Source organism: Microcaecilia unicolor, chromosome 6 (genome assembly GCF_901765095.1).
Source record: "Microcaecilia unicolor chromosome 6, aMicUni1.1, whole genome shotgun sequence".
In the NCBI taxonomy this organism is placed as follows: domain Eukaryota; kingdom Metazoa; phylum Chordata; class Amphibia; order Gymnophiona; family Siphonopidae; genus Microcaecilia; species Microcaecilia unicolor.
In genome coordinates this window covers 27000045-27019292 of record NC_044036.1, presented here as the reverse complement: position 1 = coordinate 27019292, position 19248 = coordinate 27000045, and the positions used below count along the sequence as shown (strand labels likewise).

At 43.1% G+C, this 19248-nt stretch overlaps 1 protein-coding gene across 1 annotated transcript in view; it reads right to left on the bottom strand.

Annotated features, from left to right (window-relative positions):
• Positions 1-17282, bottom strand: part of GPX7 (glutathione peroxidase 7) — a 49833-nt gene extending 32551 nt beyond the window's left edge. Inside the window, exon 1 of the mRNA XM_030206044.1 lies at positions 17066-17282. Within this exon, the coding sequence (XP_030061904.1) occupies positions 17066-17257 (192 nt within the window). The 5' untranslated portion in view covers positions 17258-17282. The remainder of the gene's footprint in view (positions 1-17065) is intronic.
• Between the last annotated feature and the right edge of the window lie 1966 nt (positions 17283-19248).

The following is a 19248-nucleotide window of genomic DNA, read 5'->3' as shown; positions in this document are numbered from 1 at the left end:
GTGTCCTGGCATGTGAGGGGGACCAGTGCACTACAACTTCTGGCCCCTCCCACGAACAAATGCCTTGTATTTATTCGTTTTTGAGCTGGGCGCTTTCATTTTCCATTATCACTGAAAAACAAAAACACCCAGCTCACAAATTGTCGAATAAAACATGGACATCTATTTTTTTCGAAAATACGGTTCGGTCCGCCCCTTCACGGACCCGTTCTCTGAGATAAACGCCCATGGAGATAGACATTTTTGTTCAATTATGCCCCTCTAAGTCTACTAGCACCATAGAAAAGATTACAAGATAGTGCATTACCAGAGAAAAGTCTGAACATGATCTATACCTGTAATTGTTTTTGTTGTTTCTTTTTTGTGCTTTTTGTTTTTGTTTTTACCACTTTATATATTTCTTTAGTGACACAATCTTTAATTGTTGCACCAATAACTTTCTTGAATCCAATTCTGCAGAAAGTTTTCTGTTTCTTCTGTTTGCAGATTATTTACTGTCACACCATGGCTGAAGGCAAATATCAACACTTTCCATTTACAAGAAGTTGTCAAAGAAAGGGAACTAAAGAGAAGAGTGAAAGCTGAGGAATTTGCTTATCAGCTGTGAATTACAAGACTTCCTGCCCTGTTGCACACAGTTGCATTTCTCTCTCAGTAAAGGCTTGGAGAAAAGGTGGCTGAGGGGAGATATGATAGAGGTCTATAAAATAATGAGTGGAGTTGAACGGGTAGATGTGGAGCGTCTGTTCGCGCTTTCCAAAAATACTAGGACTAGGGGGCATGCGATGAAGCTACAATGTAGTAAATTTAAAACGAAGTGGATAAAATTTTTCTTCACTGAACGTGTAATTAAACTCTGGAATTCGTTGCCAGAGAATGTGGTAAAGGCGGTTAGCTTAGCGGAGTTTTAAAAAGGTTTGGACGGCTTCCTAAAGGAAAAGTCCATAGACCGTTATTAAATGGACTTGGGGAAAATCCACTATTTCTGGGATAAGCAGTATAAAATGTTTTGTACATTTTTGGGATCTTGCCGGGTATTTGTGACCTGGATTGGCCACTGTTGGAAACAGGATGCTGGGCTCGATGGACCTTTGGTCTTTCCCAGTATGGCAATACTTATGTACTTAAACATTAGCACAAGTTTGGACCCTGTGAGCAGTACCAGAAATATTTAAGGCTTCAACCCCAGTGCTGCTGTCCACAAGGTTCAAACTTGTCCTAATTCAAACCAACCCAATGGATGTTGGAAATAAATTGTACATAAGGGGTTGAAAATGCCTGTCTGTCTGGCTACCTGGGAGCAAAATAACTCTCTGAAAATGTAACAGTGCAAGACTAAATTTGGCATAGTGGAAAAAAAAACAGTTAACAGACACGCTGAGTTTGAAAATGGGCCACATCAGACTGGGGGGTTCCAGAAAAATAATTGATTAATTACTATCAAGTCAAAGCCAACTCCAGGCGACCATATATTTTGACTTTCTTCAGAATGTCCTGTCTTCTATTTATGTACGGAGGCGTTTTAATAAAATATTCATCATTGTGCTTATGTAAATTAATCTTATTGCTGGTCTTTTTCTTCAACCTTTCTGAGCATAATTGCTTTTTCTAGAGACTCTGACCATCACATAATATGGCCAAAATAGAATAGTTTCAATCTGGTCATTTGAGCTTCTAGTGAGAATTCCTGTTTTATTTGGTAAAGAACCCATCTGTTCAATTTCTTGCCTGACTAAATGTGGAAGGGGTGGAGTATAAAATAATCCAAACAATTAACAAAAAACTCTCCCATCAAATAACAAAAAATTGCCGATGATTAAAATTGTAGTTGCCCGTTAGACCACAGCTTACAATACGGGTCAGACACGCTGAGGCTTTTTCCTCCACGTGATTTTCTCTTGCAGTTTTTTGTTATTTGGTGGGAGATTTTTTTTTTGTTAATTGTTTGGACAATTTCTTGGCTGTCCATGTCATTCGTAAGAGTCATCTCCAGCTATACAACTCAAATGCCTCAATGCTGCTTTTTCGTGGTCCATCTTTTGCATCCATACAGTGTAACAGAAAAAAACTATTGTCTGTATAATTTGAATCTTTATTGGTAAGGAAACATCACATCACTTGAAAATCTTCTCCAAACCTTTCATTGCAGCTCTACCAAGTGCTGTCTTGCAGTGAAACTCTTGACTACTAGAGACTTTGTTGTTGATGATTGATTCTGAAAGACAGGCTAGAGGTTGACTGAAACTAGGCTTTTGTGTTTCAGCCAAAAACAAATCTCTGGCCGAAATTTGCCACTCAGTTTTGGCCAAAACCCAAACTGGCCTGACACCGACCCCTCAATAGTACCCTCTCCCCCATGTGATTGGACAGATTCCCCCTCGTAGACCCACCCATGAGCCCCCCTCCAGGCCTACCTTTAACCCTGGTGGTCAAGTAGCTGATGGTCTCGGCAGCCATTTTGACAGTGGAGACAACAGGGCAGGAGCAACTGGGGATCACTACTTCCCCAGTTAGGCCACTAGACCCATCAGGGCTTCTAAGGTAGGTTGTGGAGTGCCTAGGGGTGGTGAGAGGGTGGCGATTTTGGTCGGGGTCAGACCAGTTTCAGCACCAAAGCCAAAACCAAAATTCGGTTGGCCTTTACACGAGGCATAGAGCTGGTATTAATGTTCACACTTAGCCAGCTAAAAAAACCCACATAAATTATACTATTGTAAATATAGAAAAAAAAAAAAGAAGTCTTTACCTTGTCCCCCCCCCCTTTCCCTGAGAGGGGGGCATCTTACAGAGGACAAGGAGGTACAAAGGTCTCAGGGCAGCCCAGAAACAGCACTGACACCTTTTAGTTAAAAGGTTTAAAGTGTTTAAAATGCTCCAGCACTGTTATAAAACTAAGAGCTCAGGTGCCCATAGATGCTAGAGGTGTGTTTAAATTTTACGAGTTTGTAACTGTGGGGGGATGTCAGGCTTTCAAGACAGAAACTAGGTTCATGAGCCCTTGGGCCACTGCCGAGGAGCGGCAGTGGCAGGCAAAACCACCCCACACCAGAGACAAGGCAGAACTCTTACAGAAACAGCTAGACTTCACCTGCGCTTGACCGCCCTTCCCCAGGAGTTGAGCCCCTGTGTGCAGGCGGCCGGCAGGACTTACCGGACAGAGCAGGCACTGGATACCAACTAGGCTGAACAGGGACTGAGGGTCAGAGGGGAAAGGAATATACATGGGCAGCAAGGCAGGAAACTGGGCTAGGACTCACAGACAGACAATACTACACAAAGCAGGGAAATGGACAAGCTAAAGGACAGGAACTGAAAGCTGCCACGCAGCCACTGAAACAGGGTACAAATACTGACAGAAAAGAGACAGGACTGAAAGCTGCAGAGCAGCCACTAAAACAGGGTACAAATACTGACAGACAAGCGACAGGACTGAAAGCTGCAGAGCAGCCACTAAGCAAGAGACACAGATAAACAGAAATTAGACAAGAAATACAGACCAGAAACAAGACTAGGGAAATAAGCAAATAAACTTAAGCTAAACTACACACAGACTAACTAGAATCAGACAAGGAACAATACAAGAAACCAGACTAGGTAGAAGTGCAACAAAGCACCAACAAACCAGGGACCTTAGACGATGCAAAGGCAAACTCAGAAGGTTTCCAGGTGGTAATAAACCCAATAGCAGCTGAAACTCAGCTGCAGCAATCATGAGGCAGCTATGGGTGAGGCTAGCTACCAAACTTCAAACCAAGTCTGGAGGGCTGGAATATCTGGACTGGACCGGACCAGAAAGGAAGTCTGGAAAGTCTATGGCAGCCACCGGTTCTGGCCACCAGAGGGCAAGAGGAACACAAACCAAGACACAGGCAGAAAGCATACTGAAGCACAGAGAGGCTTAACACACACAGGTGCAGCATAGTTGCAGGGGAACAGGCGAGCTGGGGCCAAGAAGAGGAGCTATAGCAGTAGTCACAGAGGCCATTCTTCAGGCAGAGAGAGAAGCAGAGGAGGAAGAGGAACCACACTGGGGAGCTGAGACGCGTTGGGAGCAGTGCAGAGCTGAATAGAGAGCAGCGTGCCAAGGGCCCTGAATCCCAGAGAAGTCCACCCAGTGCATCCCTCCGTGTGTGTGCTGGCCTGTCCAGAGAGGAGAAAGCCAGCCGTGTGACTGCCTGTCCTGTAAAGAAGAAGCCTATCCAGAAAGGGAAGAAGCCCCACAAAGGGAGAGACAGAGAGACACCCCCCCCCCCCCCGCCCCGCATTGAGTGCCCAGACTCCATTTTTAGAGTGTCTGCCAGCGTGAGTGTCTGCCTCAGGAGGATCCAGCACAGAAGCCTGCTGGTTCAAGTGTCCACACCTAAGCAAGCCTGCCCTGGGGAAGGAGCTGCCCAGCCTAAGCCTCGAGCCCTGTGAGTGCCTGCAGTTAAGGGCCTGCCTCTAGGAGGTTTAGTTTAGCAGTCCATCAGTTTGAGTAAAGGGTGTATAACAAAAAGAAAAGAAAAGGGGTCATGTATTGGGAGGGCTAGATAGGAATTTCCCTTGCTTATCTTTTTGTTTGAATTTAGTTAGCCCACAAGGTCCCTTGCCAGAGAAAATACTGATTGAGGTTAACACACACAACGAGCACAGGGAGTCAGTATTTTCATTTTTTTTTAGTTCTTTCAGTCACAGCAGTAGATATCCTGGAGTTCCTGAGCTGGTGAGCTGACCTCGCCAACTGAGGAGACGTAGATGTGGAGAAGACCAAAGTACCCAACGCAAGACAGCAGCGATGCTAGCGAAGATTTGATACACCGGTAACATGATTGTGTGCACACAAATTGAAAAAAAATATATATATATCAGGTCTGAGTACAATAATTGGGGTGGTGTACATGTTTGGGATGTTTTATGTTATTGCAGAAGTGGGATCGGGGTCTTGGTAACTGTAATTGTAGTTTTCAACATCTTATTATTGCCTTTGTAACTTATCACAAAGTATTTAACACCTTGCACTATTTTTATTTAATACTAGCAAACTTTAACAGTTGGTACCAACATTTAGGAACATATCCAAATGTTTCTATTTACTTTACCATTTAATAAAATATTTAATATTTTTTCTTGTCAAATACCTTGGTTGCGTGGAGTTTATTTAGGAACCCTATTTGAAACTGAAACATTCCTATATATTTATTTCTTTAATTATTGTAATTACCCGCTCCACCACTAGGGGGCTTACACTATTCTATAACTTACATGCATAACTGTGTGCCCTGTGCACCCTCCATTAGACTCTGCACACGTGCACACCCAACTTCATAGTTCACACCATCATGTTTAGGAGCATTTTACAGAATAGTGTGCCCCATCCTTGACCATCTTTAAATCTAGACTGAAAGCCCACCTCTTTAACATTGCTTTTGACTCGTAACTACTTGTATCCACTCGCCTCCACCTACCCTCCTCTCCTCTTTCCTTTACACATTAATTGATTTGTTTGCTTTATTTTTTGTCTACTAGATTGTAAGCTCTTTGAACAGGGACTGTCTTTCTTCTATGTTTGTGCAGCGCTGCGTACGCTTGTAGCGCTATAGAAATGCTAAATAGTAGTAGTAGTACTAGCTGAAAAATCGTCATTTATGCACATATGAACGTATATGCCAGTATTCTGGAGATTAATGCACATTCTGGTGCCCTCCTTAGAGAAGTACCCAACTGGGTACCACATGGTTAGTGAATCTATTCTATTCTATCGACTTCCTGGACCTATACGTCTAGCTCCATCTCTACCTGTTTTCAAATCCATGCTAAAAACCCACCTTTTCACTTCATGCTTTTGGCTCCTAGCCTCTACTCATTTGCCCTCCCCTTGTTCCTTCCTTCCTTCTCACCCAGTACTTCCCTCACTCGTAACTGCCTTGTCTGTCTGTATTATTTAGATTGTAAGCTCTTTTGAGCAGGGACTGTCTCTTTGTGTCAGGTGTTCAGCGCTGCGTGCGTCTGGTAGCGCTATACACATGCTAATAAGAAGAAGAATACGTGTAACATAACATAGTAGATGACGGCAGAAAAAGACCTGCGTGGTCCATCCAGTCTGCCCAAGAAGATAAACTCACATGTGCTACTTTTTGTGTATACCTTACCTTGATTTGTACCTGTCCTTTTCCGGGCACAGACCGTATAAGTCTGCCCAGCACTATCTCCGCCTCCAAACCATCAGTCCCGCCTCCCACCATCGGCTCTGGCACAGACCGTATAAGTCTGCCCAGCACCATCTCGGTCTCCCGCCACCGGCTTTGCCACCCAATCTCGTCTAAGCTCCTTAGGATCCATTCCTTCTGAGCAGGATTCCTTTATGTTTATCCCACGCATGTTTGAATTCCGTTACAGTTTTCGTTTCCACCACCTCCCGCGGGAGGGCATTCCAAGCATCCACTATCAACATGCCTTCATTTACTTGCACCACTTTTGGCTGATATAAGCAGGGCTGTGGAGTCAGAAGCAATTTTGGGTGCGTTGCAGTCGGTAAAAATGTACCAACTCCAGCTTCAAAATAAAAAAATACATTATAAATAAATGTATCATTTTATGCTTATATACAAATCTTTCTCCTGGATCTAAAGTTATACAGTAGTACCTCGGTTTTCGTTGACTTCGGTTATCGTCGGTTTCGGGTTTTGTCGATTTTTTTCTTTGAAAATTTTGTCTCGGATTTCGTCTGTTGCCTCGGATTTCATCAGCGTGCCCACGTGACCTCGCTGCTAATTTTGCGAAAACAAAGGGCAACCCACGCGTTCTCCTGCTCAGTGTGGCGTTGTTTCTCATTGTGTGAGCATCACCCCGCGCATCTAGCCAAACAATTCCATTGCTTTCCAGTGTTGATTCATATGGAAATAATTGCCTCGGTTTTCGTCGGTTTTGGATTTCGCCGATTGTTTTCGGACGGATTATCGACGAAAACTGAGGTATCACTGTATTTCCCAGTAATTTAGAGCAAGAAAAAAAAAGCATTTAGGGCCCTGTTTACTAAAGTGCGCTAGCGTTTTTAGCACAAAATTAGGGCATGCTGTGTAGGCGCCCATAGGAATATTTAGGCACCTACACAGTGCGCACTAAAAGCACTAACGCGCCTCTAGCGCAGCTTAGTAAACAGGGCCCTTAATTCCTAATATCAGTAGGAGTCAGACTCAGAGCCGGACTTGGACAGTACAAAAATCTCTATTCTTATCCATCAACAGTATATATATGTGTTAGAAAATGCTGTAAGTTACTTACATAAGTTCTGCATTTAAGCACGCCCACTTATACCCAGGGCTCTGGGGTCGGAACACCAAACCTTCGACTCTGGCTCCGAAGGTTATGTAAGTAACTTACAGCATTTTCTAACACATATACACTGTTGATGGTTAAAAATAACATGCACCAAACAAGAGGTGGAAGAAAACCAAGTCCAAGTGACCAGCCAATTAAAACATAGGAGTTAGAGCTCCAAACAAGATTTTATTAGGACCCTACACGGTAGGTGTTTCGGCAAGAATGCCTTCTTCAGCAGTCGATAAATCTTCTGCTGAATATCAGACCAAACCTTGAGTACTAGCAAAGCACAAGTGTAAGGGTGCTGGGGCGATCAGGACCATATAGCTGCTCACAGGTAGTCAAACATAACTGTTCACAGGGCCTCAGCAAAAAGATCCATCTCTCTTTTCTCCCTGGTTATAAAAGATGGAATGTTCTCCAGAAAAGGTCATGGAATTATAACAGGCATGCATGGGTGTCACGTTTGTGACTGCTTTCCATGTGGGTGCTCTCCTCGCCCGCTGGTGGCCAGAACTGGTGGCTGCTATGGACTGTTTTCTGCTGTCTTCCATGTTCCAGACTTCAGAGAGTCCGGTCCGGATTTTCCAGGTTGCCAGCCTTGCTCTGCTGGTTTGTCCTTGAACAGCAACCTTACTTGGCTGGTGATTGCTGCAGCTGAGTGTCAGCTGCTGATGGGCTTGTTAGCTTCGCCTTGGTATCAGAGGTCTTCCATGAGTTCCTGTTGGTTTGTTCGAGTTCCTGCTCTGAAAGTTTCCTGTGTGTTTGACCCTGCCTGTTCCTGGACATCTCTTGATTTCTGCCTGCCTAAAGACTCTGGTTAGTTTATGGATTACCCTTGTTTGCCGCCTGCCTAGAGACTTTGCCTGGACCTGATTACTGCTTTTGTTAGCGACCTGCCTAGAGACTTTGCCTGGATGTGATTGTTTGCTGCCTACTATTAAAAGTCTCTTCTAGTTACCTGTGGTTCCTGCCTGTTATGCTCAACCTTGCTTTTTGCTTGGGTGATTTGCCTGCCGCTGCTGCTCCTCGGCAGTGGTCCAAGGGCTCACAAACCTAGTTGCTGCGTTGAGAACATTACAATGGGTCAGAGAGAACCCTAAATTGCAAGAAGATGAACCCATGCCCCAGCTCCAAAACAGCAACAAAATTACTTTTTGTATTTCTCAAAAGACCCCCCCTCCTTTTCCCCTAAGAATAACGTGCAGCATTTAAGTGTAATGAGATAGTTTGTTCAAGGCATCACAGATTAAGCACATGCAGACAGTATTGCAGAGTAACGAGAGTCGCAGTTTCTGCTTCCTGCACTAGCACTTCTTTATCCCCTGAAGAAGATCTTGTGAAACGGAGGTCCCTGTCGGGATATACAAGATAAGTGCTTTTGCAAATGTCAGCAATGGAAATAATATTTTGCTGCTGAGTCTGAAATTTCTGCATTAATATATTAATATGAAACTTGGACTGATTTTACTGAATACTGTCGCTTTTACATAAAGCAGAAAATGTAAATGATAAAGCATTAGAGAAGATTCAACAGCTGAAAAATATTTTGATAGTATTAATTAAAGTACGTCATATGATTGGGAGGTTTTTTGACCGATAGAAACCAGGAGTTCAGCTAGAAGAAAGAAAGGTCATTGTACAAGTTTGCTCCAGACTCATTGAGGTCTTTTTTCCTCCTTAAATATCTTTTTATATCTAAGAGTACATTTATGCTTTACACTAAATAAAAATTGTTGAAATTGTATATAGAGGTATGGGGGTTTTTATATGACTTTAAAGGCACACAGAAATCTCATTTGATATTCAGGTTTACCAGTCAGGAAGTCATAGAACATCAACAAACTGTCAATGCAAACTATAAACCCCTGAAATCCAGTTTTTTTTCCATGATATTTTATTGGTTTAATATAATGTTAATCTTACAAAACCATAAAGAGAATGGTAAACAGATTAATTACATATAAAAGAGAGTGTGCCAGAGGAGTATACAAAAATAATTTTAGAATAGACATTCAGTATCAGCTATTCAGTCTCAATAGAGAGAGAGGTTAAGTAAGAAGCAACTGGAGTCCATAAAATATTTGTTTTAATTATTGAACCTGTGAAACTCGCTGAAGCCAGTTCAAGTTTGTGATACAGCAAAACAGACTGCCACCAAAAATGTTCATTGAGTAGCGATGAATCTTTTCAGTTGGTAAGTATCATGCGCTGTGCTATGGTAATTAAAATATCAAAAAGTCTATGATTTTGAACAGAGAAAGCAAACTCTGAAGAACAGGATTTAAAAATTACTAATGAAGGAGACAATGGACTGTTAGTTTCAAATATTTTGCAGATGGCTGAAATCCAGTTTTACGGACTCAGTCTAACACAGATTTGCCGTGTCTGGGCTCTTTCAAAGACATTTTATAAGACTGTACAGTTTGTAAAATGGATTTCCTAGCAGTTATTTTTGCTGTTTGCAATGGAGCCTTGGATCCTCAACATTTCAAATTTTGCAATGTCAACACATCAAAAAGGCAAATAAACATGCAAATAAATTTAACAGGACTCATCTATATACAAACACACAGCCAGGAGACAAAGAATTAAAAAAAACAAAAAACAATAAAGCATGCCATTTACATCCAAGCAAACTTTAAGAAGAAATAAATATGTATAAAAAACTAGAAAATGTTGGCACATTTAGACCAACTCTGAACAGAACTTCTGCATGAAAGTAGCTCTTTCCTCATTATTCAATACCTCTCTTTTAAATAGTACTAATAAAAAATATCGAGTGTATTTTTATAATATACCACTGCATTCCACAAAATAAAAGAAGCATGTTCCCACATATCATCTTTCTCTTTTGATCTAAGTACAGGAAAAAAAAAGATTTTAAATGCTTCCAGGTTTCAACCTAATTAAAGGGTTCTTTTACTAAGCCACACTAGCAATTCCAGTGTAGCAAATGACAGGAAACCCATAGGAATTGAGTGGCCTTCCTCTCATTTGCCACGCTGGGAATCACTAGTGTGGCTTAGCAAAAAAGGCCCTAAGGTTTAAAAAAAAATCTTTGTACTTAAAAATAAAACTCTGAATGTTGAGCACCTGATTCTCATAACATGATGTCTGTTTTGGTGATGAAAAAATCTCAGCACCAAAAAAAACGCCTGCTAGGGTATCCTTATAACCAGCTCTCCAAATGACACAATGATCACGATTTATTTATTTATTTGTGACATTTATATCCTACATTATCCCAAACAAGTTCGAGTTCAATGGGGCTTGCAATAAACAGTATAGGATACATAACAAAGAATAATGCATAAGAAAGTAATTTGTTGTAAGAATCCAATTTTACAATATAATATCATAAACATACTGGGATAACTATGGATGTTTAACATTTAGAAAATCTATTATGAATGAGAAAGTGTACATGAAGCAAAGAGAAAGTTAATGGTAAATAGAGTAATAACATTCAGGTAATAATTCATTGTTTGAGATATTGTTGTTCTTTGTGAGGGTTTGAATAGGAACAATTTGAGGATTTTGCGGAATCTAGTATATTCCTGTATATTTCTTATTCTGGGTGGTAAGGAGTTCCAACATTTTGTTCCTAAGTAAGTGAAGTCCGCAGAGTGGACAGTTTTGTAGATCACTTTTTTGCAATTTGGGAGGTGTAGTCTGAGATAATTTCTTGCCTCATATTTAGTGTTTCTTTGAGGTAAGTTTATTAATGGTACCATATAGTCTGGAGCTGTGCCATTTAGGATTTGAAAGACAAAGGTACATAATTTGAAGGTAATTCTTGCTTTGATGGGATGCCAGTGTAATTTGATTAATAAAGGGGAGGCACTTTCAAAACAAGCAATGTTATATATGAACCTTGCTGCAGTATTTTGAGCTGTTTGGAGTTTTTATTTAGAACAAATTACTACTTTAACCCAGTGGTGTGCTGGAGCAGGCTCTCACAGGCTCGCAAGAGCCGGTTGTTAAGTTTTTAAGAAATTTGGGAGCCGGTTGTTAAAGTAGGGCCCTCCATGGCTACTTTAACAACTGGCTCTCAAAATGTGGGCTTGGGCCCGTTGCTGAATTCTCTTTTACTTTGCTGGTGGTGATGCTGAGCCCTGCCAGCCAAGTAAATAGACTGCTGCTGCTCCCCACTCCTTGTTTCCAGCTCTGGGCAGCAGGCTGGGACTTCTCGAGCATGTGAGAGAAGTTCCAGCATGCTGCTCAGAGCAAGACGTTGGGAGTGGTGGCAGTCCATTTATTGGCTGCCAGCAAAGGTATGCCTAGCATGCCCGCACGAAGGGAGGGAGGGAGGAAGGAGAGAGGCAAGTGTTGCTCCCCCCCCCCCCCCCCCCCCCCCCAGCCACCCCTGGCCCTTCCAACTGCAGAGCTGGCTACGTCCGGAGAAAGAGCCTGTTGTTAAAAAATTACCAGCACACCCCTGCTTTAACCGATTAAAGGTTATTCCATTGTGATAGTTCCTCTATGTACATACCGCTAGTGAAAGCGCGAGCAGAAGAAAAAATGACTAAAGATATAAAGAGAGGTGACAAGACCTTTTTCAGATATATCGGAGAAAGGAGAAGAGATAGGAATGGAATTGCGAGACTGAAAGATAATGAGAATGGCTATGTGGAGAGTGATGAACATAAAGTGAACATGCTAAACAATTATTTCTCTTTGGTGTTCACGGAGGAAAATCCTGGAAAAGGACTGCAGTTGGCTGCTGAGGAAACATCTGGGAATGGAGTGGATACTGCGCCGTTTACGGAAGAAAGAGTTTATAAACAGCTGGAGAATCTGAAGGTGGACAAAGCTATGGGGCCGGATGGGATACATCCCAGGATACTGAAGGAGCTCAGAGAGGTCCTGGCGGGACCTCTTAAAGATTTATTTAATACATCTTTACAGACAGGAGAGGTTCCGCGGGATTGGAGATGAGCGGATGTGGTCCCTCTTCACAAAAGTGGAGACGGAAGAAGTGGGAAACTAAAGACCGGTAAGTCTCACGTCGGTGGTAGGAAAAATAATGGAGTCGCTGCTGAAAGAAAGGATAGTTAACTTTCTAGAAACCGACGGGTTACAGGACCAGAGGCAACATGGCTTTACCAAAGGAAAATCCTGTCAAACGAATCTTATTGACGTTTTTGACTGGGTGACTAAAGAACTGGATGAAGGACGTGCACTAGATGTAATCTACTTGGATTTCAGCAAAGCCTTTGATACAGTCCCCCACAGAAGACTCGTGAATAAGCTGAAAGGGTTGAACTTAGGACCGAAAGTGGTGAACTGGATAAGAAACTGGTTGACCGACAGATGGCAGAGGGTGGTGGTAAACGGAATCCGCTCGGAGGAAAGGAAGGTGAGCAGTGGAGTTCCTCAGGGGTCGGTGCTGGGGCCTATTCTGTTTAATATATTTGTGGGAGATATTGCTGAAGGGTTGAAAGGAAAGGTGTGCCTTTTTTCGGATGACACGAAAATAGCCAATAGAGTGGATACCCTGGAGGGAGTAGAAACGATGAAATCGGATCTACGAACCTTAGAAGCCTGGTCGAGGGTCCGGCAGTTAAAATTTAACTACCATAAAATATTGAATGAATGGGAGAAGAGTGGTGTTTTTTTTAAACCACAGATGGGTCCAATGTTATATGAATGTTCTAAGTTAATCTGTATTGTGATAATCGTCAATAAAACAGTTTAAAAGTAGAAGTATTAAAATGCTTTCATATTGCACAGGAGATAGGGGAGGGAGGCATGGGAACAATAAAAAGAAATAACTCAAGGTATGTGAGATTGTTGAAAAATTGAAGTTGTATCTTGGCAAATCTGTAAACACATGCTTTCGACTCTGTTATTGTTATGTTCAATAAAAATGATTTAAACATAAACCACAGATGGGTCATGGACACTATTGATTTGCACAAAGCAGTTACTCCGGCAGCGCGGGAACAGCATCTAGAGCACAGAAGACAGCAATATCCCCAAGATAAGTGACCAACATTCTCTAAATAAATTTAGAGTATTAGAGGAGAACATTGAAAGGAGGTAGGGAGGGCTGCAGAGCAAGGATGTGACAAGCATGATATTACCAAGCACAGTCTAAGCCGGAGTAACATGTGAATACTGTGAGCACTGCACATTACTTAGAAAGTGATTTCTGCATTGTTTCACAAAAACTGCATTATATAAAAAACATAAAAAAAGAAAAATGGAATGAAGCTTGAAAGGTTTCTTTAGAAGGTTATGTTAAAATGTAATGCCAAGAAGTGTAGAGTGATGAACTATGGGTGCAAAAAAAAACAAAAAAAAAGATACCGGATAGGAGAGGAGAGATTAGTAAGCTCGACTCAGGAGAGAGACCTTGGGGTGTTGGTGTCGGAGGATCTAAAGGTGAAGAAGCAATGCGACAAGGCAACGGCCGTGGCCAGAAGGATGCTAGGCTGCGTAGAGAGGGGCGTAAACAGCAGAAGAAAGGCGGTGTTGATGCCCCTCTACAAGTCGTTGGTGAGGCCCCACTTGGAGTATTGTGTTCAGTTTTGGAGGCCGTATCTTGCTAAAGATGTAAAAAGACTGGAAGAGGTGCAAAGAAAAGCTACAAAAATGGTATGGGATATGCGTTGCAAACCGTACGAGGAGAGACTTGCTGACCTGAACATGTATACCTTAGAGGAAAGGAGAAACAGGGGTGATGTGATACAGACGTTCAAATATTTGAAAGGTATTAATCCGCAAATGAACCTTTTTCGGAGACAGGAAGGCGGTAGAACTAGAGGACATGAATTGAGGTTGAAGGGGGCAGACTCAGGACTAATGCCAGGAAGTATTTTTTCACAGAGAGGGTGGTGGATATGTGGAGACGAAAACAGTAATGGAATTCAAACATGCGTGGGATAAACACAATGTTTAGAAGGAATGGTTCCTTGGAATTTTAGCGGAGATTGGGTGGCGACGCTGGTAATTGGGAAACAAAACGGGAGCTGAACAGACTTCTACGGTCTATGCCCTGATCGTGACTGGATAGGGATGGGCTTGAGTGTAAATTTTAAGGGGCTTTGACGTTAGCTTCAGAACTTAGTACAAGAACAGTTCTGGGCAGACTTCTACGGTCTGTGCCCTGAGAATGGCAAGGACAAATCAAACTCGGGTATACATATAAAGTATCACATACCATGTAAAATGAGTTTATCTTGTTGGGCAGACTGGATGGACCATAAAGGTCTTTATCTGCTGTCATTTACTATGTATGCTGCACAAGCTGGCATGTTTCTAAATATAACTGAGATAAACAATGAACAGCAACATGGATGCAGCAGCTGATAGTTTTGGGTGTACCAATATGGTGGCTGCACGGGAGAGACAGCTTCAGCCTTGTGATGTCAGGCCATCACCTGTCTTAATCCAACCTCCTTGGGGTTTATATGCCCTGCTTCTGGTTTGGACCAGCATTGGATCATTTATTGTGATACTTGTGGTTCCTGTGTTCATCATCTGTCTCCTGTGTTTCTAGCTAGCCATGATTCCTGGTTTTCTATGCCTGTGCTGTGCTCCTCAGTTCTGGGTCTGTTTCTACTCCAGCTGGTCACATGTCCCTGTCAGTGCTCTGGCCTATGGATTAAGCTTCATTTTTTTATGCCTACATGGGGGCAAGTAAAGAGAACTCACCCACTGTAAAGGGTCATGGATTTGATATACCACTTTTCTATGGTACAACCACCGCAGTTTCAATTTATTATATGCAGGTACTTTCTCTGTTCCTAGTGGGCTCGCAATCAGGGCCGGTCTTAGCAAGTGTGGGGCCCTGTGCAGACCAATTTGATGGGGCCCCATCCTAGCCCTGCCCCTAGCTCCGCCCCCACCCTGGCTCCGCCCCCACAGCTCCAGGGCCGGCCACCCCTCCCTCCGAGCTCCAGGACCATCCCCCCTCCGAGGCCCTCCCTCCCTCCCAGTTCCAAGGCCCCCCTCCTTCCAAGGCCTCCCTCCGAGCTCCAGTCCCCCTCCCTCTGAATTTTAAAAGTTACCTCGTCGGGTTACAGGCAGTGACAGGTAGCAGCAGTGAAAAGCGTGCGAGCTCGGCGCTTCAGGAGCCTTCCTTTCTCTCTCTCAGCTCTGGTCCTGCCCTCATTTCCTGTTTCCATGAGGGCGGGACCAGAGCTGAGAGAGGGAAGGGAAGGCTCCTGAAGCGCCAAGCAGCTCGCACGCTTTTCACTGCTGCCGCCTACCGCTGCCTGTAACCCGACGAGGTAACTCAGGCGGTCGGGGCGGAGGCGCGCTGCGCGGGGCCCCCTTGAGCGCGAGGCCCTATGCGGTCGCCTCGCCCTAAGACCAGCCCTGCTTGCAATCAAAGTTTTTTTATACCTGGGGCAATGGAGGGTTAAGTTCTGTATATATTTAATATGTGTATTGTAAGGCTAGTAAAGATTAAACTGCCTTTGAACCTGCTGTGGTGTGCACTTCTTATTACTAGAGGATCAATACTTTGTGGCATTCTAAAACTGGGGGGGGGGAAACGGGCAAGAAAGTCATGGTCATTTAAGATGCCCAATAGCCAGATTCAAGGCTCATGATTGCCCTAGAACATTGCCTATGGTTCAGACCATGTCTACAACAACAAAAAATTTGTAGTCAAAAGCAATGGTAAAAATGTACCAACTCTGACTCCAGCTTCAAAATAAAAAAAAAAACATTATAATATATGGTAAATGTATCGTTTTACACTTATATATATATATACATCTTTATCCTGGATCTAAAGTTATATTTCCCAGTACATTAGATCCAGGCCAAATTAAAGCCTAATATCAGTAGGAGTCAGACAGTGTCAAAATTGAGGAGTTGTAACTCCATACAGTCCTGAAAAAATGAAGACGCATTAAACTGCTGGATGCTTTGGGGGGTTAGAGGCTAGAGAAGGGTGATGATGGTGGACACTTGGGGGTTGTAGGAGGAGGCCCTGGTGCACAGGGGATTAAGGTCTTAGATACTCCTGGCCTGACCCTGGTTCACTTAGCATACTTCAGTGGGATTTTCGGACTATAGTGAGATTTCTAAACCATTGCAGATTGGAGCGTCATATACCTGTTCACAGGCATGGCAAATGCATTCATCCAACTTAAACACTGTCTCACAGAGACGTTTACATGAAAAAGCAACATTTTTTAAGGATTCTTAATGGCTGATGGAAATAATTGTACCATATGATCAACAAACTTCTTTTGCCTCTGCAATATCTGTATTACGTGTACAACACACTCTTGAAAAGTAGGGTACACCAGCTTTTGACATATTTGCTAGATGCGCACAAACTAATGCTTATCTGTTTTTTTACCTTTTTCCCACTTGATGGCACTGTGCACGGGGTTTTTTTTCTCCCAGCTCCTTAAAGTATCAAAAAAGGTCTTTTTTGAAATGCTCTGCATGCATGTAAAAAGCATTCTGCTATATATCATTTCTTTCCAAAACCAGAAATAGGCATTCTTGTATAGAGAACCCCCGTTAGGAGAGGAAGAAAGATGCCACGTATGCAGATCTAACAGCCGCTACCAAAAGTTAAGAAACAAACTCACACACCAGAGGGTTAGCTCGTGCAAACTTTTATTTCAGCTATACTAAAAAAAAAACCCAACAACTTTAAAACAAAAATCGGGCGATAGCCAATGCTTTTCACCGCTCACTCGTGTTGGAAGGGCATGCATGCAAAGCACTGGAGGTCGTGGTTAGTAACACAGGCCAGCAGGAGCAGGGACGTCGCGGCTTCATTCAAACTTACCGATCCTCGGTATTTTTCCAGCGAGATTAATTTGCCCCTGATGTTTACTATTTTGAACGTATAAAAGTCGTTTGTTTTCTGTTCAGACGCATAGAATACCAGGAACAGGAGGGTTGAGACTGCGATCAGCATGGCTAGACTTACAAATACTTTCAATTTTGGCAGCCGGAGCTCCGCGGATCCCCGCAGCATCCCAAATTCTCGGGTAAGGGGAGGACTCGAGGAGATAGAAGAGGGAGGACCTTCTTCCCGGCGTGCCTTGTTCTGCCTCCTTTTGCTGCTGCTGCTCACTTGCAGCAGTGCCCACGCATCTTTTTCATGATTTCTTTTCAGTTCTTTTTAGGGTTCTAAATGGAATTACTGTTTTGTCCTTGCTTCCCTTCCCATTTTTCCAACTGCTATGAGTCGGGTATTTCTGTTTTTCTCCTATGACTTTTATGTCAAGACTCTTAAGACTTGTTAACTTACAGTCTCAATATCTTGGAGTATAACCTTGGAATACCAGAGCACACCTGAAGTTCTGAAGTTTCCTTTTATTGCATAAATGTCTATTTTCTTATATATTTCCACTATTCATGATGTATTGTAAGCCACATTGAGCCTGCAAAGAGGTGGGAAAATGTGGGATACAAATGCAAATAAATAAAAAATAAAATAAATAAATACAGATAATTTACTCACAGTCATGATGTTCAGAAGTATGGCCCCAGGGCACAGAGACTCCGTAATTCTGAGAGCTGTATCAGTGGTTGGAGGTAGAAATCTGAAGAGAGGCAGCTTTATTGCAGAGCAGGGGTGTAGCTACCGGTGGGCCATTTCAGCTCAAGTCCGCCCACCCAAGCCCACCAGTAGCTACGCCCCAGGACTAGATCCAAAATGGCTCCCCCTCTTGTCAGTTACTGGACCAGCTGCTTCAAGAAGCAGTCATTTATTACATCTAGAAATGTTATGTCCCTGGCACTCCCTGATGTAACATTTATCCAGTCAATATTGGGGTAATTGAAATCACCCATCATTATAGTGTTGCCCAATTTGCCAGCTTTTCTAATCTCTGTAAACATTTCTTCATCCGTCTGTTCGTTCTGTCCCGGCAGACGGTAGTACAGCCCTACAAGAATACTCCTTCCCTTCACACATGGAATTTCTATCCATAATGATTCCACGCTGCTATCTGTGTCCTGTGGAATGTTTAGGGTTACCATATGTCCGGTTTTACCCGGACATGTCCTCTTTTTGAGGACATGGCTGGGCAACTGGGTGCGTTTTGCCAGCCTGCCCGTTTGTCCAGATTTGCGGTCCCCCCCCCCCCAAAAAAAAGTGGGCTGCATTAGTGTGGGCAAGTATATTGGATGCACGCTGGACCATTTCTCCGGTGCATCTGGAAAAAAGGGTTTTTCTTGGGAGGCTGGGAAATGGAGACGTGGCAAAATGAAAAGCAGCGCGTGGCTATTTACGGCCTGAGCCCTTAATGCCACCCATTGACTCAGTGGTAAGGGCTCACGTGTTACCTTCACGATAACCATCCAGCACGCACCAACTGCTGGTTACCGCCGGGAACGCCCCCCACAGTAGAAAATAGAAAATTATTTTCTACCGCTTGTTTTCAGCATGCGTCAAACTCGGAATTACTCTCAGGCGCACAGGCTAGCCGGGCGGTAATGCTGATTTGACGCGTGCTGCATGCATGTAGGCTCTTACACGCCTTTGTAAAAGGGCCCCTAAATCCATTAGCATACCTTTATAAAAAGACCCCTAAATACACATACAACTTTTCCTTTCAGGTGACAACAAAGCATGGACAAATCTCTCTTGCCGTCCTCCTTCTCCTCCACTGCTAACTCCAGGCTTCGTTCTTTTTCCCTCACGGCACCTTATGCCTGGAATAGACTTCCGGAGCCTATATGTCTAGCTCCATCTCTACCTGTTTTCAAGTCTATACTGAAAACCCACCTTTTCACCACTGCTTTTGGCTCCTAACCACTACTCAATTACCTCCCCTTGTTCCTTCTCACCCAGTACTTCTCTCGCCCTTAATTGTCTTGCTGGCTGTATATTTTTTAGATTATAAGCTCTATTGAGCAGGGACTGTCTCTCTGTGTCAGGTGTTCAGCGTTACGTGCATCTGGTAGCGCTAAACAAATGTTAATAATAATAATGGTGAAACTTTGTGACTGGTAGCTTCT